The sequence below is a fragment of the Piliocolobus tephrosceles genome, chromosome 2 (genome assembly GCF_002776525.5).
Source record: "Piliocolobus tephrosceles isolate RC106 chromosome 2, ASM277652v3, whole genome shotgun sequence".
NCBI classification, from domain to species: domain Eukaryota; kingdom Metazoa; phylum Chordata; class Mammalia; order Primates; family Cercopithecidae; genus Piliocolobus; species Piliocolobus tephrosceles.
Genome location: NC_045435.1, coordinates 98,408,759 through 98,433,783, shown reverse-complemented (window position 1 = coordinate 98,433,783; position 25,025 = coordinate 98,408,759). Strand labels below are relative to the sequence as shown.

The following is a 25,025-nucleotide window of genomic DNA, read 5'->3' as shown; positions in this document are numbered from 1 at the left end:
AAAAAAAAAAATTTATCCAGGTATGGTGGCGTATGCCTGTGGTCTCAGCTACTCAGGAGACTGAGGTGGGAGGATCAAGTGAGCCCCAAAGGTTGAATCTGCAGTGAGCTGTGATCATGCCATTACACTCCAGCTGGGGCAACAGAGCAAGACTCTGTGTCAAAAAGAAAAAAATTACTCTCTCCGTTTTTGTCTTTTAGTTTTGCTAAAGATGCTGTTTGGGACTTGGGCTCCAAACAGGCAACTTGTAGAACAAAGGGACAAGAGGGAGTCAGGTTATTAGAGCATGATTAAAATCTTGAAAACTGGATGAGGCTGATGGAAAATCAAGACAGGTCAGTGGATTAGTGATCTTTGAAATCAGAGTAGTCATAGTAGAGTAGTTGAACAGTTATCTCGAAAGATAGGAGAGTGGGGTGTCTGAATTAGTAATTTCATATTTGGGTCAGTTTTGGTGATAACAAGATAAAAAACGGAGGAAGTAGATAACCCAGGTAGAGTGGAGGAGGGGGTCTTTAGAGATGGCATCAGTGAACTCAGAGGCAGGATATTACATGGATTGTCTCTGTGATTGTTAGTTTCTTGAGATAAGGCAAGATGACTTGGAAAGCAAGACTTAATGAACAACAAAGAGAGACAGAAAGTATAATATTAAAGCTGGATGGCATGAGTTTGAAGGGAACTGACTTTTCTTTTTCCTTTTTAGAGACAGATTCTCTCTCTGTCACCCAGGCTGGAGTGTAGTGGCATGATTGTAGCTCACTTGCAGCTGAAACTCCTCAGCTCAAGCAATCCTCCTGCTCCAGCCTCTCCAGTAGCTGGGACTACAGGCATGTGCCACCATGCCTGGTTGTGGGTGAAAGATTACCTAGGTGCCAAGGCAAGAGACTGAAGGCACAAACTGTTTCAGTATAATAAAGAACATAGTTAGAATAAGAATAGTCATAATACAAATTAGATATAGAGATGATCATGGACAACTATCAATTATTTTTATAAACATTATTAATCATTAGCTTTTAATATTACTCTTTGTTACATTACTAATATAATCTAGGAATAACCGGCGAGTATAGGGTCAGATGCTGAAGGGGCACTGTGAGAAGTGACCTAGAAGACAAGAAGTGAGCCCTCTGTCACGCCCACATAAGGGCCACTTGAGGGCTCCTTGATCAAGTGGTAGTGCCAGTGTCTGGGAGGACACCCATTACTTAGCAGACCACAAAAGGGAGTCTCCTTTCCTAGGAAGAGTCAGGGAACACTGCTCCACTAGCTTCTTGTGGAAGGCTAGATATTATCCAGGCCTGCCCACAGTCATCTGAGGCCTAAACCCCTCACTGTGGTGTTGTGCTTCAGTAGTCACGCTCCTTGTCCATTTTCATGTTCCTCCCGTACTCCTGGTTCCTCTTTGAAGTTCGTAGTAGATAGCAGATAGTGATAGAAGGAATAGTGAAAGTCTTAAAGTCTTTGATCTTTCTTATAAGTGCATAGAAGAAAACGCTGATGTATGCTGCCTTCTCTCTCTGCTTCGGCTACCTAAAAGGGAAGGGCCCGCTATCCTATGATCACATGACTTGCTTCACCTTATCACTTAGAAGATTCACCCTGCTTACCCTGCCCCCCTTGTCTCGTATGCAGTAAATATCAGTACGCACAGCTGTTCGGGGCCACTACTGGTCTCTGCGTCTTGATGGTAGTGGTCCCCCAGGCCCAGCTGTTTTCTTTTTATCTGTTTGTCTTATGTCTTTATTTATTACAATCTGTCTTCTCCACGCACAGGGAGAACACCCTCTAAGCCCCATAGGGCTGGACCCTACACCTCGTTAATTAAAAAAAATTTTTTTGTAGAGATTGGGTCTTCTTGTGTTGCCCAGACTAGTCTTGGACTCTTATAGACTCATAGTGGAACCACCTTGGTGGTCTTGGATAAGATCCTGGGGAATTCTCTGATTACCAGGCAGAGACTCTTTTTCTCTTTCCTTGCTTTCTCCCAAGCAAATGTAGTCTCTCTGTCTCTGGGCGGAGTTGTCTGGAGCTGGAGGAGGGGTGACACAAGCACCCCTGTGGCCACCACCACTGGGACTGTCCTGGATCAGATTTGAAGACATCACAGCTCTGGGTCTCCCCCAGGGCCCATGGTAACCACTACCCAGTTATTTCTTATGTTGTTCAAGGCCTTAGGGCTCTGCAATCAGCAGATGGCAAAGCCAGCCAGGCCTGTGTTCCTCCTTTCAAGGCAGTGATTTTACCCCTGCCCTGGGTGGGTGCAGAGATGCCATCAGAGAGCCAGGGCCTGGAGTCAGAAACCTTAGGAATCTACCTGGTCCTCTGTTCTACTGCAGCTAAGCTGGCATCCAAACCACAAGACAGAGTCCTTCCCAGTCTTCCCTCCCCTTTCCACAAGTAGAGGAGTCTCTCCCCGTGGCCACCACTGCCCCAAGCTCATGGCAGGTACTGCCTGGCTATCCCCAGTGTTCAGTTGGGGCCCAAGAGTTCTTCAGTCAGCTTGGGGTGAATGCTGCCAGTCCTAGGACTCTCCCTTCAGGGCAGCTGGCTCCCCTCTGGCCCAGGGCAGGTCCAGAAATGCCATCCAAGAGCCAAGGAATTGGGGACCGCAAGAGTCTGCTTGGTGCTCTACCCAACCGTGGTCCAGTTGGTAACTAAGCTGCGAGACAAAGTTCCCTTTACTCTTCCCTCTTTTCTCAAACAGAAGGAGTCCCTCCGTATAGCCACCATAGCTTGGAATGTGTTGGGTCGCACCTGAAGCCAGCATGTCTCTGAGTCTCACCTAAGGTCCACAGCAACTACTGCTTGGTTGCCGCTGCTAATTATACAGGGACCAAAGGTTCCTTAGTTAGCAGGTGATGAATCCTACCAGAACTAGGTCCTTTTCTTTAAGGCAATGAGTTCCCTTCTGGCCCAGGGTGTGTCTAGAAATGTCATCTAGGAGCTAGACTCTGCCTGGTACCCTGTTCCACTGTGGCTGAGCTGATATTCAAGTTGCACAACAAAGTCCTCTACTCTTCCCTTTACTCTCTTCAAGCAGAAGAAAGGAGTCTCTCCCAGAGCTGCAAGTGTGCTGCCTGGGGTGGGGGGAAGGGGTGGCACAAGCAGTCCCTTGGCTGCCCCACTGGTGTCGCACTGGGTTGTGTGCTCTGCAAGTCCATTAGCTCCAAGTCCAGTACAGCACCAGAACTTGCCCAGGAATTGCATTCTTTGTAGCCTTGACTGCCTTACAAATTTATTTAGGACCCCAGAGCACTTTAGCCTGCAGAGGCGCGACTTGACAGAACTCAGGTTCTGACTGCTGAGATGGACAATTCCCCCTGGCTAGAGCCAGTCTAAGTGCTTCCTCCATGGGTGCTGGCTAAATTCTACCTGGCGTGGCTTTCTGTTGTGACAGAGCAGCACTGAGTTCCAATGCAAGCACAGATTCTTCCTCTGTGTCCTGCAGCTACTGCCAGGGGATGGGGAAGGGGTGGCATTGACAATTCAAGACTGTCTTTCCTATCACCGTTAGTGTCTCTAACAGTGATGTGAAGTTGAAATCAGGTACTGTGATCATTCACCTGAGTTTTGGTTCTTAGGAAGGTGCTTTTTCATGTAGGTAGTTGTTCAATTTGGTGTTTCTGTGAGGAAGATGATCAGAGGAAGATGATCAGAGGGTTCTGTTTGGCTGTCTTCCATTGGATTTTTCTGTGGGTTTAGAAATGAACATTTTCTAAGTTCAGTTTCTGTTTTACAGTTTGCCTGGGTTTCGTTTTTGGATAGGCCCTTTTGTCTCCTATGTTCATGTGCACATCCTCAGGGTTGGCCAGGAGTGTGTGAATAGCAGGGGCCTCTTTGGCTCCACTGTGTACCTTTGGCCACGAATATGTTTGTCTCTATCTAGACTGCTACGACAGGCTAGTAGAGCCACTGTTGACCCGCTCCTGGTAGTCACTCTTCAGAATGTCACTTTAGTTGACAGTGTCACTGGCTATAGGTGTTGCCTACCATGTCCAATCAAAGGAGCCTCTTTTAACTGTGACGGAGAAGCTGCCAGTCTTCATGGTCTATCTGCCTTAGAACCTCCATGCTGACTGAGCTGGGCTAGGAAGTGTTGGGGCTAGTCCCAGAGCAGAACACCATAGAGTCTCAGTGTTCTTACCTGAAGTGCAGCTGTTTTTCAAGCATAAAATGTTTCTCAGGTTGATTTCCAGAGCACTGAAATGGTTGTGTTATCATATTTGTCCAGCTCTAAGATTGCTTTTTAAGGGGGAAGATTTATCTGTTTTCTTCACTCAGCTGTAGCTGAAAGACTCCACTCTTCATGTGCATTTGGTTGCCTTGAGATTGTCATAAGAAATAAATACATTTTTGTTCTATCTAAAGAAATTCCTAAAGAAAATCTCTAAAGAAAAATAGTTGTTATATTTTGTATTTGTAAAATTAATTTTGAAACAAAAAACTTTATATATTATCACATGCATGGGTAATACATTGCTATTATTAATCTTACTTTGCTGGTGAAAAAAGCTCTTATTAGGGGATTTGCTGAGCTTATACAATGGGTCTATAGAGTTTTTCAGTGGCTTATAAGCTAACTGAGGGCAATTCTGAATGGGAATTCCCAGGACAGTTTTAACAGTGACATTATGTCAAGGTAATGTTTTTGAAATGGCAGCATTTTAGGCCACTTTTAAAAAGGACGTTACTCACTTAGTTAAATGAGAGTTGATACATTATGCAAAGTAGATATTATAGTCATACAAAGTAAAGCAGAAACTGAATTTCTTTGTGCTTGAAATTGATATGAATCCACTCACTGCATTCTTAAAAAGAAAAAAAAAAAGACAATGACCCTAAATGTATACTTCAGTGTATATTTTGGGTTAATTTTGCTATTCACTATAGAAATTCTAGATTTGTAAAGGTTTAGGAAAAAGATACTTTCATCAGTGTTCTGAAGTAAAAACTTTGACTTGAAAAAATAGATATATGGATATGCTAAATAAAAGAGGACAACACAATATATTTAAAATTAATCTCAGTGGCAGACTAAAATTCTATTGAGTTAGTGACCAAAAAAATGTAACTGATATTAAGTCGATGGATACTCAGCTTCATTGATTAGCACAGTCTTTCTTAGCAGTCTTTAGAAGCAGACTCCCTAGATTCAGATCCCAACCCTGTCACTAATTGGGTAACTTCTGGCAAGTTACTTAATCTCTTTTGCCTTATTTTCTCATCTATAACGTAGGGATGCGATAGTATCTATCTCATAAAGTAGTTGTGAAGATTAAATGAGGTAATATGTACAGTGCACTTAGAATAGTATTTAGCACACAAGAATCAGTGAACAGTCGTTGTCATTATTTTGACACCAGAGGGTGGCAAACCTTTTCTGTAAAGGGCCAGATAGCAAATATTTTAGACTTTGTGGGTGAGATGTTCTCTGTCACCACTACTTTGTTTTTCTGGTATGAAAGCAGCTATAGACAATCTGTAGCTGAATAGGCATGGTTGCATCTTTTACAGAAACAGGCAGTGGACTGGATTCAGTTTGTGGGCTGTAGTTTGCCAACCTCTGATTTACAGGGCTATAGAAGATTATTGTTTTTCTTTCACATAATAGTCTGGGCATAAATGACATCAGTCCAGTATGATGACTCCATGGAGTCAGAGACTCAGGCTCTGATTTTATTGCTCTACTAGCTCTAAGTTCTTGCTGCATGACCCAAGTTGATTTCCACCACATCCACATTCCAGTGGAAGGAAGGAAGGAAGGAAAGGGGAAATAGAGGTTATGCCATTTCCTATTAGCAGTGGTTCTCAGGACATTTAGCAATACCTGGAGCCATTTTTGGTTGTCACAACAGGGGCTGGAGTTGGGGAGTGGAATGTGCTACTGACATGTAATGGGTGGAGGCCAGGGATGCTGCTACATTTATCCTATCATGTCCAGGAAACCCCTTATGACAGAATTACCTAGCCCAAATATCAGTAGTGGTGGGATCAAGAACACCTGTGTTAAGGGAACAACTAGGAAGTTGTAGAAACCACTTTTGTTCACATCACAGTGGCTAGAACTTTAGTCACATGGTTATATCTACTTTGCATGGAAGGCTATGAAATGTTACCTTTCATCAGGATGGTCATGTCTGCAGTAAAAATTTCTTGCTTTCTTTGCTTTCCTCTCCCTCCCCCCTCCCCTCCCCTCCCCTCCCTTCCCCCACTCCGCTCCTCTCCCCTCCACTCCCCTCCCTTTCACTTCTGCCTTCCTCCCTCCCTCCTTCCCTCTCTCCCTTCCTTCCTTCCTTCCAGACATTGAGGGCCATTTAGTAGTCTGTGGCACTTATTTCCCCCAAGATTACTTGATGAACATGGAATCAGAACTGAGGTAGTTAATTGAATTATGTTAATTGCTAATATCAAGGTATGCATACATAGATTTATCATAATCCAGAGGACTGGAATTTTCTGTTTTTCAGGACATTTTTTTTCTACTTAACAGTGCCAGAAAAAATATTCCCAAATGTTTCCTCTTTGGCCGTACCTCATTTTTAGTGATCTATTAACATGTTAACCAGGTACAAGAGCAATTGCTTAGGTACAGTTTTAGATGGAAATTCTTATTGTTTTAAGAGTACAGATGCTTCTCAACTTAGGATGGGTTTATTGGGACACAACTCCATTGCAAGTAGAAAATAGAAAATATAATTAAGTCAAAACTGAACCATCATAAATTGGGGACCCTCGATGTTTCCAGGATTCCTAGTTTATACATTTTCCTTAGAGTCAGTTGTTCTCATTCATCCTCATAAAAAGAAGTTTCTTTCTTTCTTTCTTTCTTTTTTTTTTTTTTAGAAGTTTCTTTTTCTTTGTAAGACTGAAGCAGGTTAGAAAATTTAGACACTAGAAATTAATTACTCATTTTTTCCTAGAGTGGAATGGTTCTGTAGATGACTGATTTTTACCTATCATATATGGATTTTTTAAAAATGCTGTTATTCTAGGCTGGTCATGGTGACTCATGCCTGTAATCCCAGCACTTTGGGAGGCTGAGGCGGGTGGATCATGAGGGCAGGAGATCGACACCATCCTGACTAACATGGTGAAACCCTGTCTCTACTAAAAATACAAAAAATTAGCCGGGAGTGGTGGCACGCACCTGTAGTCCCAGCTACTCAGGAGGCTGAGGCAGGAGAATCGCCTGAACGTGGGAGGTGGAGGTTGCAGTGAGCCGAGATCACGCCACTGCACTCCAGCCTGGGCGACAGAGCGAGACTCCATCTCAAAAAAATTAAAATTTAAATGTAAAAAATGCTGTTATTCTAAGAGTAACCCAGTTAAGGAGTGTGTGTGTGTGTGTGTGTGTGTGTGTGTGTGTGTGTGTGTGTGTGTGCGCGCGCGCGCGCGCGCGCGCACATGCGTGTGCATGTGCATGTTTGGTGAGGTATGGTACCTTGCTTTTTTCAACATATTCTGATTACTCATTGAAACCTCAGCTTTACAATTTGTAGTTGTCTGATTTTTTTTTTTCTTTTATCAGTTACTTTTCTGGGCCTTTGCTTTCCTATTTGCTCTAGGATTAGGGTTAAATAGTTAATTTTTAAGATTACATCTTTTTGTGTCTTTTTTTTTTTTGCCTTATTTGGTTATTGATTGATTGATTGACAGGGGCTCACTGTGTCACTCAGGCTGGAGTGCAGCAGCATGAACGCGGCTCACTGCAGCCTTGACCTCTTGGGCTCAAGTCATTCTCCTGCCTCAGACTCCCAAATAGCTGGCCCACAGGCGCTCACTATTATGCCTGGCTATTGTTTTTTATTTTTGTAGAGACAGGGTCCTACGCTGTGGCATTGGGACCTTTTTAAAAGTTCCCCGGGTAATTCTAATGTTGCCTAGGCTGGTCCCAAACTCCTGGGTTCACGCAGTCCTTCTGCCTCGGCCTTCCAAAGTGCTGGGATTACAGGCATGAACTGCCACATCCGGCCTCTTCTTTGGTTTCAATTGAGCATTTCATATGATTCCATTTCCTTTCCTCTCTTAGGTTATCAATTATACTTTTTCTTTCTTTTTTTTTTTTTTTTGAGACACAGCGTCTAGCTCTGTCGCCCAGCCTGGAGTGCAGTGGCGCGATCTCCGCTCACTGCAAGCTCCGCCTTCCAGATTCATGCCATTCTCCTGCCTCAGCCTCCTGAGTAGCTGGGACTACAGGCGCCCGCTACGACGCCCGGCTAACTTTTTGTGTGTGTTTTTAGTAGAGACGGGGTTTCACCATGTTAGCCAGAATGGTCTCGATATCCTGACCTCGTGATCTGCCTGCCTGGGCCTTCCAAAGTGCTGGGATTACAGGCGTGAGCCACCGTGCCTGGCCTCAATTATACTTTTTTTTTTGAGACGGAGTCTCGCTCTGTCGCCCAGGCTGGAGTGCAGTGGCGCGATCTCCACTCACTGCAAGCCCCGCCTCCGGGATTCACGCCATTCTCCTGCCTCAGCCTCCCGAGTAGCCGGGACTACAGGCGCCCGCCACCGCGCCCGGCTAATTTTTGTATTTTTAGTAGAGCGGGGTTTCACGGTGTTAGCCAGGGTGGTCTCAATCTCCCGACCTCGTGATCTGCCCGTCTCGGCCTCCCAAAGTGCTGGGATTATAGGCGTGAGCCACCGCGCCCGGCCCAATTATACTTTTTAAAAAACCTTTTTTAGTAGTTGCCCTGTACAGTATACATTTTACAGGAAATCTAAGTCCACTTTCAAATAGCACTCTGTCCCTTCATGGGTAGCAGCACAAGTGCTTTATAACAGAATATTCCTAATTCCTCCCTTACAATATTGTCATTTATTTCACTTACACACAAGCTGTAATCATCATATACATTGTTGCTGTTATTATTTTGAAGAAATTGTTGACTGTTAGATCAATTAATAAGAGAAATAAAAGATTTCATTTTATTTTCATTTATTCTTTCTGTAATGCTCTTCCATTGTTCATGTGGATCCAAGTTTTATCTTCTCTCTCAAGAAGTTCTTTTAACATTTCTTGCAACCCAGTTCTGCCCACTGCAAAGTCCCTCAGTTTTTATTTGTCTGAGAGAAGTACTTCTTTACTTTTGAAGGATAGTTTTTCTGGATACAGAATTCTAGGTTTTTTTTTTTTTTTTCTCTTCTCTTGACACTTTAAACAGTTCACTCCACTCTGCTTGATTGCATGGTTTCTGAGATGTGGGATGTTAATTCATACCTTTGTTCCTCTATAGGTAAGATGTTCTTTTTCCTCTGACTTCTATCAAGATTTTTGTCTCCCCTACCCAGCTCAGTGTTTTTAGTGAGCCTCTGCTCCTGGGCTGTCACCTGCACAAGTGCTTCTCAGTTCCCCCTCAAGGTGAAACAGGAAGGCTTGATGGGACTGAAACTGGGTATCTCCCTTCCCATAGATGGGTTAAGTTCTGGTAAAACCAAGGTGATTAAGCCCTGATAAAATAGTTTCCCTTGAGGGTAGGTTTTCGTTAAGGAGAATAGAATGCTTAGGGCATATTTCAAATTAGTTACTTTTTTCTTTCTCCTGTGGGAAATTAGGGGAATTTTCTCCTGTATACCCCGAGAACCTTGTGGGGCTGTAGGAGGTAAAGTTCATCCAACCCATCCAAGTGTATGAGTCTCCCTTAGACTAGGTCCCCTTGGGATTTTTAACTCTCAAACTGGTCCACACTGAGCCTCCAGGCATTTGTCAATTACAGTTTAAGTTTTTATACCCCAGTACTGACTCCAGCAATAGTCTGCTGCTGCTGGGCATCTGCTCCATTAAACTGTAAGTCTATCTTCCTGTCTACATTTTTGGAGGCAGGAGTTTACCCTGTGACCTCAGTCTCTGATGTATCTAAGAAGAATTGTTGATTTTCAGACTTTTTTCCTGTTGTGAAGACAGAAGTGACAAGCTCCTTACATACTGAACTGGATAAGATTACATCCTAAAATTCCTTTACCTTCTGATGTCCAAAGCTTTTCCTGTATAGATGATCTCTTGATGTCCTGTTTATTAGCAAGATAGTGGCCCTGACTTGCACTGTTATTACACCTCTGCCAGCAGGGGTAGTTGTTAGATGCAACAAAATTCAAAGGCCTGCTTGCCAAATAAACTTTCATGAGACTATTTGGGCAGATTCACAATGTTTAGTCCCTTTGACAGTTGAGGAAAAACTGCTGTCTCTTTGACCCTCTGCTACCCTCACCACGCCACCAAAAAGGAGGCCTAGCACTCTATTTGGACTCATTGGGCATTAGACAGTGTGTACCTCACTTGGGCATTCTGTCTGGTCCTTCATATCAGCTAACCTGTAAATCACCATCCTTTGAGCGGGGCTCTAAGTATCAGGTTGCATTGGAACCTGTCCAGCTATCTGTGGCACGGTCCCAGGAACCGCTATGATGACTCCTTTGAACACTGATAGATGTTGTGGGTACATACAGGTTCAGGATTGTTATTTTCCTGGTGAATTACTCCTTTTGTTCCTATAAAATGACATTTTTACTCCTATAAAGTGACCTTTTTACTCCTATCAAATGACCTTTTTTACTCCTAGAAATGTTTTTGTTTTAAAGATAATTAGATCTTATTTGTTGTAAAGACAATTAGGTCTTAAATGTTTTATAAAGATAATTAAGATCTTATTTTACTATAGCTTTACTTAGTCTAACCTTTGGTAAGCATATCTTTCATTGTGGCCTAATCTTTCGAGGCTCTTGGTTTTATTAGGGGGTTTCAGTTTTAGCTCCTAACCTTATATCGGCCCAGTGCCATGTTTTCTATTACCTGTGGATTTGAAAACCTGAGCCCCCTAGCCATTTGGCCAGTTTCGCTGTTCTGTCTCCCAGGGCTTACCTACTGCTCTGCCTCTTAAGTGTCTCTTTCATTTCTGAACCTTGAGAATTTTTTCTTTACTTTGCGTCTAGCTGTGTGGTATTTTTCCCCTAATTTATCTAGCATCTCTTTGTGCTTGTAGCTAGGGAAGGGTGTGTTTTGGGTCAAGGGCCTGTATAGTAGTGATGAAAGTTTGTTTTCCAATGCACAGTTTGCCATTTAGCTGGAATGGGAATTCTCTGATACTTTAAATCATAGACTTTCAACCGAGACTGCCTATTGGAATATGGGAAACTTTAAGAAGTATTGATACCTGGGTCCACTGCCAGAAATTTATTTAATTGGTTTGGAGTGAGGCCTTGGCATTGGGACTTTTAAAAGTTCCCTAGGTAATTCTAATGTGCAGCCAAGGCTGAGACCATTACTTAAACTTTAGCAGTAACCAGCTCTGTAATACACTGAGACCTAGGCTTAGGAGAAAGTTGTTATATTGGGAAGCAGAGGCAGATATTTTTAGTATGTCTTGCTACTTCTCATATCTTCAAAGTCTACTTGTGAGTTCAGGTGGATTTGTATGTCAGCCCTAGTGGATTGGGTAAAGTAATTTTCCTCTATCTCTGCTGTGTTTTCTCTTTGACTTTTAGGCTTTAGAGGTTTTGAGTAGGATGAATAGGTCTCTAAATCAGACTTTTCTCTCTGTATCTACCCAAATATTTTTCCCGTTAGAGAGGCTGGCTGTAACAGAAATGTTGGATATTTTGTCAGTTTAAGATGCTTAAATTAGTGTGTTTACAGCTTTGGTTTTGATTCATTGCTTTTCTTGACCTTTTTCAAGTTTTCCATAAATGGTGCCTATTGATGAGTAATAAAAATGTTATGGGCAGAAACTTGTGTTCTGTATTAATGAAAAGTCAAGCATGTCTACGATATTCCTTTTAATTTTAGAAGGAATGTGTGTAACTTTGGGGCAACAGTGACGTGAGAAATGACATTAAGCAGTAAAAAGCAAAACTCTTCTTGATACTTAAGAGTGGATGGAGGATTTAGCTTTTGGAGCTGCTGGTTTGCTTGATACTCTTTGTGGCTGAGTAAAAAAGTTCTTTAACTGGGGACTATATTGATTTCCAGATATTTAGTTACAAATCTTTTCCTTGAAAGGTTAGTTGTCCTATTTGATGGCAGGCTGTGGTGTTTTTTATTGTCCAGTAAATTGTGCTATTCTGCTTTTACTCCTGGAAGCTGTTCTACAGATTACACTTTTGGTTTCAAAAGGAAACATGGATTGATTATCTGGGGAACTGATCAGGAAAAGTAGTCACTCGAAGTTTAGGCTCTGCTGAAAATGGATTATTGTCTCTTCATTTACGAAAGACTAAGACTTGTAAAACATGATTTGAGTAAGTAATATGTATTATGGGTTTAAAAATTCAAAAAGCACAAAATGGTGTATGGTACAAAATAAGTCTTCTCAGCATCACTGATGTTAAATTATATTGATACCATATACCTTTCCTATGATGTGATGAAAATGGTACCTTACTTTTATGGTTTTCCTTACAAAATCCCCTGACACCAATCTAACCATGAGAAAAACATTGTATACATTCCAGTAGAGGAGCATTCTACAAAATACTTGACCATTACTCCTCAAAACTGTCAAGATTCTCAAAAGCAAAGAAAATGTGAAAAACTCACAACCAAAAGGAGCCTAAGGAGACATGGCCACTGAATATAATATAGTATGGTATCCTGGGCAGGATCCTGGGACCGAAAAAGGACATTAGGTAAAAAGTAAAGAAATCTGAGTAAACTGTGGACTTCATCTAATCATGATATATGAATACTGGTTCATTTATTGTAGCAAAAGTACTGTACTAATATGAGATGTTAATAATAAGGGAAACTAAGTGTGAGGTGTGTAGGAACTCCTATGCACTAGCATCTCAACTTTTATGTAAATCTGAAACTGTCCTCAAACATAAACTATTAAGTCTTCTTCCTTTTATGAATCCACAATACCCTGGTCCAAAGGGAATCACTTGTTGCCATTTTCTTGTGACTCCTTTGAGAGATATTTTCTGTCAATATAAACATAATGTATGTCTCTGTGTCATGTTTTTCTTTTAAAGAAAATACAAATGGCCACATACTATATTTAGCATTCATTTTTCACTTAATAATGTATTTGGAGATAGTTCCATGTCAACATGTATGTTCATTAGTATTCATAGTAATTTATAGTTTAGATGTATAACTGGTCTCCTTTTGACGGATAATTAGATTGTTCCCATTTTTTACCGTAACATATTCGTTTATAACCCTGATGTTTGGAACAGAGTTAGGAGGTGGGGAGTGGGGATTGGGGAAGCAGGGAGGGAATAGTCTAGTATTTTTTAGTGTTTGGTTGGCATTTTTTCTTTCTTATTTTATACAATTTTTTTTTTTTCCCCAGAAGAGGATTTGAGGCAGGTCATCTCCTCAATGGTTATATAATATTTGTTACAAATTTAAATAGTTATTTAAATCTATTTGAAGAATAGCTCCTCCTATTTGAATAATGCCACCTATGTACTAATAATAATGCTAAATAAGTACAGGTGACTATAGTAGTATATAGTGTATAGTATATAGTAGTATATAGGCCCAGATATAGTATATAGTATATAGTAGTATATAGGCCCAGATCTAGCTCATGGTGAAATACGAAAGGGAGACAAACCTAGAAATATGATCATATAATATACCTTGCTAACGTTATAGTACAGCCTTCTGCAAAAACACAGAGGAGGGAGTGACTAAACTATACTTTTCTTCCCCCATTGGGTTTTAGGTGAGCTCAGAAAAGGGAACTGGAAGTTAGTGGTTGACTCAGTTGGATGATCTTTGTCACAGAGGAAAGAGAATGTCCTCTATTCTCTCCTGTTTGTAGTAACTAGAATCTGAGACTAGATTCATGGACTAAAACAGACTGGCCTGCACTCTGCTTAGTCAGCCTCTGGGAGAACTACCTATAAATTGCTTGAGTTTATAAGCAGTACAGAATACTCAGTAACATGTTTTCATTGTGCTTCAGTGTATATTCAGGAAAGGCATTGTATATATGGTGGTATGATGCTGCTTCTGCACACAGTTGTGAAACTCTTGTTCATTGTTTGCCAAGGAATGGTTATATCTAAACATGGAGGAAAATGGGGACAGGAATAGGATGAAGTGCTGTGCTTTTCACTGGCTCCTTTTCATGACAAGACATTCTTCCATGAGCAGGCCTTGCTTTTCTTGTGTAGCTTCAAGGGCTGCCTTTCTTTTGCTTATTTGATTACGTTTACTTTTAATTGCAAAATGACTGTATTCCCACAAGTTATTCAAATACTGTTCCCTAGACTTCAATTCCATTAATCTCCACAAAAATCCCATTTGACAAGGGAAAGGGGTGTGTTTGTGCAACATTAATGGTGTTGTATAAAATGCACTGGTCTCTGATTTGTTCATTTAATAATGTATGTTAGCATTTCATGTCACAACATGTTGATTGACATTATTCCATGGATGAAATAGAATTAATTTAACCTTTATACTGTTGTTGGCTGTTACTAGTTTTTGTTTTTTATTCCAAATAATGCTGCAGTAGAACCCTCTTGTACTTTCCCTGTAAATTGTGAGAGTTCCTAGGTTATCAAGAGATGGTTTTGCTACTCTTAGGATTTGGGGATTTTAAATTTTGCCAAAAACTTGTTTTTGCTGAGGAAAAAAAACAAAAAACTAAGTTGTAGATTTGAATGGATAGTATAATATTGTTTACATTGGGAGAAAAGCCCAGATATGTCATCGGTATATATTCTGTTAACCAGACTGATAACAGTTGAAAACTTTGGAGAGAGTACTTAGATTTGAGAATGATGGTCAAAGGGATTTTGGCTTTTTTAGTTGTGTTTAGGTTTTCAAAACAAGAATGTTTTTATATATTACTTGTTATGAGTAGTTAAAACTATAGAGATGCCTGAGTAGTTTCCATCTTTTTATTACAGGCATAGAATATTCCCTGTTTTCAGTTGCATACTGATTTTAAAAATTTGATAATTCATTGGGGTGTAGAAAAAATATATTTCAAAATGTAGAATTAGGCGAGGGTCACATTCTTTGGCCACTTTTATCCCAATCAAGAATATTTAATCACTTGTGTTTTCCAGATATTATGATAAGAACCTTTCTAGCTTTCTTTTTAATGTTTGGGTTCCTAGTACCAGTGACTAAAATTTTACTATTAGTCTTAATATCCTTTAATATAAAATAGAACATTTAAATATTGCTAGTATTACATGAATAACGTCAGCAATTGCTTAAATTATGTTACTTCAAAGAATAGGTATTTTTTGATACATAACTTTTTTTTTTTTAAAGAGATGTGAAAGCTGGAAACATTCTTCTTGGAGAAGATGGCTCAGTACAGATTGCAGGTAATGATAAGTATTTCTTTTTATTTGATGTAATGGTCAGTAGAACCACGTTACTTATCTTTTATGTTTCCTGAATCAGCATTCTCTCCTGTTCCCTGGACCGTCTCTATTCAAGATCCTCTGTTAACACATCATAGGATGCCACCGACTCTCAGGATACCTTCTCATACTCATCCTTCATTTCTGCTCTTAGACATTTTTTTCTGACCATTACTTGTTTCCTTCCAGCTATCCACCTCTTACTTCCATTAAGGTCTTCTGCTATGGGTTCTCGTAGCATTCTGTACTTTCCTTTAAAGGAAAAGTAGTCAAGGATCTTCATTGTGTTTAAGAATAAATATGATATATAGAGGCTATACAGAGCTGCTTCTGTCCTGGGGGAAATGGAGTATTTGTCAATTAGGAAAAAGCACCAGAGAAGTAGAAGTGCACTTTTGGCAGTTTCAGAGCTGAAGGGATAAGAGTTGCAGTCCAGGGCCTGCCAAAAGTGGCTATCCTGATGAAACACCCCCTCCTCCAGGCTGAGACTCCAGAACGACTGTACCCAGGGATTGTCTAGCAAGCAGATCATCTGAGAAAACCTCAGCTTGGTCCCAGACTGCTAGAACAGTCAGGTGTTTGGCAGGAGGAAGATAATCACCCAAATCTTAAATTATTTCTTCATCTTTAAGAAGATAATTTAGGCGAACATCTTCATGTCCATGAGGTAAGGAAATATTTTAACCAAGTCACATAAAAGCTCTAATATAAAGGGAAAGATTGATAAATTTGACTCCTTTAAAATTAGCAACTTCTAATTATCAAAAGAGCAACAAATGGTTTATTACTGTTAACAGAGTAAAAAGGTAAACCACAGAGTAGAGAAGATATTTGCAGATATTGCAGAATAATTGTTAAAGGGCTCAAGTGTAGAGTGTATAAAGAACTCATTGAGGAAAAAAAAAAAAACTCTAAAAAAGTGGGCAGAAAACTGGCATGGGCACTTCTCAAATGAAGGTATCCAAATATAAATGTAGTGAAAGATGTTCAAGCTTACACTAGTAACTTGTTAAATGCAAAGTAAAATCACATTGTGATAACACATTAAATTGATTGGCCTGGCAAAAACATCTTGACAGTACTAATTGTTGGTGTGGGTATAAAGTAAGGAAAAAAGTCTCATTTCAGATGATGGGAATATAAATTGGTACAACCATTTTATTACATTTGAAGATACACATGCTGTAAGACCTTGGCTCCTAGGTGTATAGCCTGGAGAAACTCACCCATATGTGTGCCACAGTGTTCATAATCATGACAAGTTTGAAATAATCCTGATGCCCTTTATTAGTAGAATGGATAAATAAATTGTAGTTAATGTATATACTGGAATACCTTTTTTTTTGTGACAGTCTCGCTCTGTTGCCTAGGCTGGAGTGCAGTGGTGCACTCTTGGCTCACTGCAGCCTCTGCCTTCCAGGTTCAAAGATTCTTGTGCCTCAGCCTCCCAAGTAGCTAGGATTACAGGCATGTACCACCCCACCCGACTAATTTTTGTATTTGTAGTAGAGACAGTGTTTCTCCATGTTGGCCAGGCTGGTCCCGAACTCCTGGCCTCAAGTGATTCTCCCACCTTGGCTTCCCAGAGTGCTGGGATTACAGGTGTGAGCCACCATGCCCAGCCTGTATAATGGAGTACTATATAATGATGAAAATGAATAGAACTACAGCTACATACAAAAGCATTAATAAATCATAAAAATATAGGAGATGGAATGGACATGGGTTTCCTTTTCTAGTATGAATGGCACCATAGCCTGCCACCTGCACAAAACAAGAATTTGGGAACAACTTTGCCTCCTGGCTCAGTCTTTTATTTTTATTTTTTTGTAGTGGTAAAATATACATAACATAAAATTTACCATTTTAACCATTTTTAAGTGTATGGTTCTGTGGCATTAAATACATTCCTGTTGTGCAACTATCACCGCCATCTGTCTTCAGAACTAGTTCATCTTCCTTGACTGAAACTGTACCCACTAAAAAATAATTCTCCGTTCCCCCTCTCACCCCAGCCATGGGTGACCACCATTCTTCTTTTTGTCGCCATGAATTTAACTACTTTAAGTACCTAAGTGAACTCACACAGCATTTGTCCTTTTGTTATTGACTTTATTTCATTTTGTATAATGTCTTTAAGGTTCATGTTGCAGTGTCAGAATTTCATTACTTTTTAAAGCTGAATAATAATTCCATTGTATTTATATGCTGCATTTTGTTTATCCATTCATTCATCAATGGGCATTTGAATTGCTTCCACCTTTTGGTCATTGTGAATAATGCTGCTGTGAACACAAGTGTCCAAATATCTGTCTGGGTTTCTTGCTTTCATTTCTTTTGGGTATATCCTCATAAGTAGAATTGCTGGATCATATACTATTCTATGTTTACGTTTTTGAGGAATTGCCGTATTATTTTTCATAGCAACTGTACCATTTTACATTCCCACCAAGAGTGCACAAGAATCCAGTTTCTCCACATCCTCGCCAACACTTGTTAGTTTCTGGGTTTTTTGTTTTTTCAGGTGGTAGCCATTCTAAGGGATGTAAGGTGGTATCTATCTCATTGTGGTTTTGATTTGTATTTCCCTATTGATTAAGTGATGTTGAACGTCTTTTCATGTACTTATTGGCCATTTGTACATCTTCTTTGAAGAAATAACTCCTTAATTCCTTTGCCCATTTTTAAATTGGAGTGTTTGTTTTTGTTGTTGTTGTTGAATTGCAGAAGTTCTTTACATATTTTGTATGTCAATCCCTTATCAGATGTATGATTTGCAAAATATTTTCTCCCAGTCTGTGGGTTGCCTTTCATTCTGTTGATAGTGACCTTTGATGCACAAAAGTTTAAAATTTTTGATTATCTACTTTTTCTTTTGTTGCCTGAAATTTGGTATTATATCTCAGAAATCATTGCTAACTCCAGTGTCATGAAGCTTTTCTCCTGTGTTTTGAGTGTTTTATAGTTTAGGGGCTTCTAGTTTTTTCATACCTTATTACAGATAACACTTATTTTAATGTATTATAATTGCCTGATTCCACCTTCTATATTAGAAGTTGCACAAATGGGGGGACATTTTCTTCCTTGATCATTACTTTTGATCCTGTCACATAGTAGGCACCAAAGTCCACCTTGTACTTTAATTGAAATTTTGTTAACGGAGGAACTAAATGATTTTTTTCACATCGAAGTTACTCTTTCTCTTTAGTTGGCAATTTAAAACGAAAGGCAAATGGCATTTTTGCTCTTTGGTTTCTGTTTTTAACTTTATGGTTGGATTGATTATGTCTCCTTGGTGTTGTGGCTGTGCAGGTTATTTAACAAGAATATTTTGGTAAAGTGGATATTCTCACATTCCTTAGCTAACTGTTTTAACTAGTTTTCAGGGTTCATTTGGAAACAAGCAGAGGTATACCAGCTGAAGATACAAAAATTCTGGATCATTATTAAGTTCTGGATTTAAAATTCTGACTATTTTAAAGCTACTTGAAGGTTTTTAGTAGGTTTTAAAAAGTAAAAACTCTTCATGATTGAACCTAAAAAATATGTTGTATATACACAGGCTGTTTGAGTCTTTATCATATTTAAGTATTTTAAGGCATGGCTTTGCCTCTCTGGTTGGTGATAAGAATACCTAATACTTGTTGAGTGTTTAGTATTAAAATATATTACAGGGACTGCTCCAAGTATATTATTAACTCATTTAATCCTTAACAACAACCTTGTTAGTAAGTACTGTTGTTGCCTCCTTTTTACAGATGAAGAAATTGTAGCACAAAGATTGAAAATACCTGCCCAAGTTCAACTGGCTAGTGGCAGAGCTGAATGCACTAAATGTACTTTTTTCCCCTTCAAATACACTTCAAATTGTTTACCTTGTTACTGTTATTACAAATGGAACAACATTTTAAAGTTCTTAGATATTTGCCGATTTAGGAGTATTGAAAACTGTTATGATGATGATGATTATTATTATATTTTAGAGAAAGTGTCTTGTTCTGTCACCCAGGCCAGAGTGCAGTGGTGCAAATGTAGCTCACTGCAGCCTCAAACTCATAGGCTCAAGCAGTCCTCGTACCTCAGCCACCCAAGTAGCTAGGACTACAGGTGCCTGCCACCACGCCCAGCTAACTTTCTGTTTTTTGTAGAGATGGGGTCTCACTGTGTTGCCCAGGCTGGTCTTGATCTCTTGGCCTCAAGTGATCCTCCTGCCTCAGCTTCCCAAAGTATTGGGATTACAGAAATGAGCCACTGTGCCCAGTCAAGATTATTATGTTTTTTTTTCCATAATTCTATGTACATTCAGACAAGATAATTGTTTTTAAAACTGTACTGTATAGACTTGCTATTTTTAAACTACTGTTTAGACAAGCAATTATTTTAAATAATTGCTTGAAAATGGCAGAATTCATAGACTTCTGAATCTGGAATTTTAAAGTTTGCCATTCTGAAATTATCCTCCTCACAATCGGGTTGTCCATAATTTATTGTATTTTCAAATTTATTTCTAATCTCATAATTTCTGTTTTATAATTATGTTTTCAATTTGAAAATACAATAAATTATGGACAAATACACACTCATTTTACATAATGCAGAGTATTCTGGATGGACACAAAACAAAAGGGGAGTCAGAAAAGGTATGTAAAAGTTGGATAAGGTGTGCCTCAGTATATTAGTTAAAGTTCTTTTGGTTGTATTGGGAATTATCAATGGCTGACTTAACAAAGCAGGAATTTTAAAAATACACTAGGATGTACACAGAATTAAAAAAATCAGCTGAACAGCTAAGCCTCAGAATAGGCAGGAACCCAGTTGTGCTGGTGACCTTAAGGATGCTGTTAGCATGGCTCAGCTCCAGTGACCCTTAATTTCTTTGTCTTTCCATTCAAGCTTCACATTTCTAGGAGACTAGATAGGTCTACCTTGGATTAAGGTGTCTAACCCTGGCTCAAATCAGGTATGCCCAGGGTCAAGGTGAGGGAGTACAGATACACACCCAGGGCTATTTACAGAAAAGGGGGGATCATGGTGAGGCAGGCAGTCCTTCTCATCGGTGACTGGTACTTTGGCTTCAGCATTGTGGGATAAAATCTTTGTAGAGAAAATCCTGAGGCTTAGAGAGGTGAACTAAGTTTACCAATGTCATACATCTACTAAGAGGTGTAGTTAGGATATGTATTTAGAATTATGAACTCTAATTTATTTGGGGCTGAGTTCTTGAGAGCTCTTTGAATACTAAGCTAAAAAGGTTGGATTTCATTCTGTAGGAGTTTCTGAGCTGAAAGGGCCATGTCAAAGTGATAATTTAAAAATGAATGGATGAATGAATCTGATAGTGGTATGTAGAATGGATTAGAGCAAGGGGGAAAATCTGAGATGATGATATGTGGGGGTGGAGAGGAATGGAGTGAGGCACCTGCTTAGCTATGTCTTTTTTGTTTTGTAAAGATGAGGTCTCCCTATGTTGCCTAGGCTGTTCTTGAACTCCGGGACTCAAGTGAGCCTCCTGCTTTGGCCTCCCAGAGTGTTGGGATTATAGGTGTGAGCCACTGTTCCTAGTCTAAGCTATGTCTTAATTTAGTCAAGAAGTTCAACAAAAAGATAAGAAGTTATCATGCTTTTTATTTATATATAGGATGGTCACTACATTATATTGTTTTCCTATTCATTTATGATAGTTGATGCACTTTAAATACCTTGCTGTTGTATTCTATTTCAGACTTTGGGGTTAGTGCTTTTTTAGCAACTGGTGGTGATATTACTCGAAATAAAGTGAGAAAGACCTTTGTTGGCACCCCTTGTTGGATGGCACCTGAAGTTATGGAACAGGTACCGTGTCTTTTTTCAATTTTAAATGGGTTAGGGCTTTGTTTTGAAACTCAAAAAACTTAATAGTGTTTGCTTTTCTTTGGCATACCAGGTTAGCTTTGGGAAACATGTCCCTGTTCCTTGGGTGGGATTTTAGTCCACCCTTGAAAACAAAACAACAAAAACACTCTAGAACTTTGCAAAGGATATATGAAACTCAGGAATAATATAATTGAGGTTTATTTTAATAATTTTGTTAGTACAAATTATACCAATTTTTACATACAGATTTATTGGTTTAATGATTTCTAAATTATGTCCAGTTTTGTTTCCTAAGCCTCCATATAGTTGTTTCTATTTCTTAATAGATGCTTCACATAAATGCCTTATAGGTATATCAAACTCAGTATGCTACAAACCGAATTCTTTTTTACTCTGTTTTAATCAGCTGTATTCACCCTGTTGGTGAGGGAAGGATTCCCACTGTAAAGTTATGGGAATGGCTGAACATACAACACCTGACACTGGACAGATGAGATTGACAGCTGTCTATTAGTCACATATACTCACAGCCTAGGGGAGGAGGATACTGCATGCCATGCAGGACCAGCAGAGTTGCACTCACTAACAGAATGAACGAGAAGGGGCTTTGGAGACAGGCTTTGTAGTACCAGCAGATTGCGATGCCCCTTGGTTTCCTTGAGAAGATAAGACTGGCTGACAGGGAACCGAAATCTGCTTGTCGGGCAAGCAGGAGCTGTACCTGGTCGTTTGATAAGGAGGATTATTGAACTAGGAGACATTATCTGCAAGAGTAGAGTGGGGAGGGGAACTTGTACTTAGGTCACTAGAGGCCCTTCTGTTTTACCAGATGGCAAGGCAGCACATACTATTGATCCTTAATTTTAGGTCTTACACACTACAGACTCCCCAAACCTATTTCTCCTATATTGCTTAGGATAGAAAATTAAAATTTACAGCCATGTAATGTGCTGGTGACAGTATATAAGTAGAGAAATTTGGCAACATATTCACTGTAAAAAGTTTAAAAGTATTCACAACCTTCGTAACTTTTTCATTATAGAAATTAAGGTGATAATACCACAATACAGATCCTTTGGAAAACAAAAAAGCTACCGCACTACAAAACATTTTGTTTTAATTATTTCTAGTATTTTACTGTTTGTAAAAGTTTCAGGACGTATGAGCAATTTTGTGTTTTTTTCTTCATGTTTTATCAGAAATGTTTTTATATGTTCACATAGAATTAATAAATATTGCTTTTAATTGACTGTAATTTTTAAAATATATCATACTTAACAATTTCTTCACTGTTGGTGAACATTCAGGTTGTGTATTTTTTGTATTACCAAATATGTTTAGAGTTTGCCTACTTTATTTTATTGGTTTAAAGCTTATGAACACTTTCATTGTTCTTGGTACACATTAGAGGTAGCTTTTTTGTTTATTTATTTTTAGAGACAGAGTCTTGCTCTGTCACCCAGTCTGGAGTACAGTGGTGCCATCATGGCTTACTGCAGCCTTGAACTCCTGGGCTCAAGCTAGCCTCCTGAGCAGCTGGACTGCAGGTGTACGTCACCGCTCCTAGCTAATTAAAACAGCTTTTTTGTGTGTGGAGATGGGGTCTCACCATGTTGCCCAGGCTGGTCTTGAACTCCTGGCCTCAAGCCCACATCATCCTCCCACCTCAGCCTCTCAAAGTGCTGGGATTACAGGCAGGAGCCACTGTACCCGGCCTCAAGCTAACTTTTTTTTTTTTTTTTTTTTGTTGGTTGAGACGGAGTCTCGCTCTGTCCCCCTGGTTGGAGTGCGGTGGCGCGATCTTGGCTCACTGCAAGCTCCGCCTCCCGAGTTCACGCCATTCTCCTGCCTCAGCCTCCCGAGTAGCTGGGACTGCAGGCGCCCGCCACCGCGCCTGGCTAGTTTTTTTTTTTTTTCTTTTGTATTTTTAATAGAGACGGGGTTTCACTGTGGTCTCGATCTCCTGACCTTGTGATCCGCCCGCCTCGGCCTCCCAAAGTGCTGGGATTACAGGCGTGAGCCACCGCGCCTGGCCTTTTTTTTTTTTTTTTGAGGCGGAGTTTCACTCTTGTTGCCCAGGCTGGAGTGCAGTGGCATGATCTCGGCTCACCACAACCTCCACCTCCCGGGTTCAAGCGATTCTCCTGCCTCAGCCTCCCGAATAGTTGGAATTACAGGCACGCACCACTGTGCCTGGCTAATTTTTTTTTTTTTTAATAGTGATAGAGTTTCTCCATGTTGGTGAGGCTGGTCTTGAACTCCCAACCTCAGGTGATTTGCCTGCCTCAGCCTCCCAAAGTGCTGGGATTACAGACGTGAGCCTCTGTGCCTGGCCAGAAGCTAACTTTTAAAAGTCCTTTGTGCTGGTAAAAATAATGATGCAAATCTGTTTTGCAGGTCCGAGGTTATGATTTCAAAGCTGATATTTGGAGTTTTGGAATTACAGCAATTGAATTGGCCACAGGGGCAGCTCCTTATCATAAATACCCACCAATGAAGGTGAGGCTTGTGTTCCAAATACTACCCCAGCTCAAGTCCCAGTTCCTTTTCAGAGCCATTTGCAAATCTTCTAAATTTTTTTTATTGTGGTAAAATACACAGATCATAAAATTGACCATCATCTTTAACCATTTGGAGTATATAGTTCAATGGTATTAAATGCATTCATAATGTTGTGCAGTTGTCACCACCATCTGTATCCAAGCACTTTTCGTTTTAAAACTGGAACTCTATACCCATTAAATAGTAACTCTTGGTTCCCATTCTTAGCCCCTTGGCAATCATTTTTGTCTCTATGATTTTGACTGCTCTTAATACCTCATATAAGTAGAATCCCACAGTGTTTATCTTTGCATGGCTAGCATAATGTCCCCAAGGTTCATCCATGTTGTAGCATATTGCAGAATTTTCTTGCTTTTTAAGGCTGAATAATACCCATTGTGTGTGTGTGTGTGTAAGAAGGTAACCATCTACAGCATATTATTTATGTGAAATACACATAATGACTCTGAATTTTAAACAACTGATTCAGATATGAACTTAAAGAAAATAAAATGTTTGTATGTTGGTGGGGGGGGGGTGCCTATATTGAAAAATCTTGACCACAATAGTTAAACTTTACTGAGTCATCACAAGTTTACAGTATATTGAAAATTCTTGCAGGTTTTAATGCTGACACTGCAGAATGATCCTCCTTCTTTAGAAACTGGTGTTCAAGATAAAGAAATGCTGAAAAAATATGGAAAATCATTTAGAAAAATGATTTCATTGTGCCTTCAAAAAGATCCAGAAAAAAGGTAAAATGTGAGAAAACATCTACTTTTCTCTCTAATAAAACATCGTGAGAAGTCTAAGAGTCACATACTTGTATGTACAGGAAATTATTTTCAAAAGAATAAATATAAACTTTAAAGAAGTATACAGAGACCATTATACTATGGTATACAGAAGTGAATTGATTTCTGCCTTCTTTGCAGTATATAGTATACCCTAAATAGTTCAGCCTTTTTCTTGTTAATTTCTTACAAAGTTGTACATTGTGAATTCTGTATTAATAAGTGCCAAGTTAGTGGAGAGGTTTGTTTTTAATTTGCATTTAAAATTTATAAATGAATGTCTTAATGGCTTTTACAGTATTAATAAAGGGAAGACACATAGAAAAATTAGGTTTAGTGTCTAATAATCATACTTATTTCCATGTTAGATATTTTAGTAAATGGACCAAAAATTCAAATAGCTTCCTTATCATTATTAGACAGATTGAATGACAAGTGAGCAAATAAATAAGAACATCCAATATGAGTAACTTCATGAATTAAACAGAATCGTAGAATGTT

The 25,025-nt window shown here is 39.5% G+C and overlaps 1 protein-coding gene across 2 annotated transcripts in view; it reads left to right on the top strand.

Moving 5' to 3' along the window:
- The window catches only part of OXSR1 (oxidative stress responsive kinase 1), a 93,194-nt gene that overhangs the window by 37,126 nt on the left and 31,043 nt on the right, over positions 1-25,025 (top strand). For both annotated transcript variants that reach the window (XM_026454881.1, XM_026454882.1), the window contains 4 exons: positions 15,242-15,297; positions 21,059-21,168; positions 23,587-23,688; positions 24,352-24,485. In XM_026454881.1, the coding sequence (XP_026310666.1) occupies positions 15,242-15,297; positions 21,059-21,168; positions 23,587-23,688; positions 24,352-24,485 (402 nt within the window). The remainder of the gene's footprint in view (positions 1-15,241; positions 15,298-21,058; positions 21,169-23,586; positions 23,689-24,351; positions 24,486-25,025) is intronic.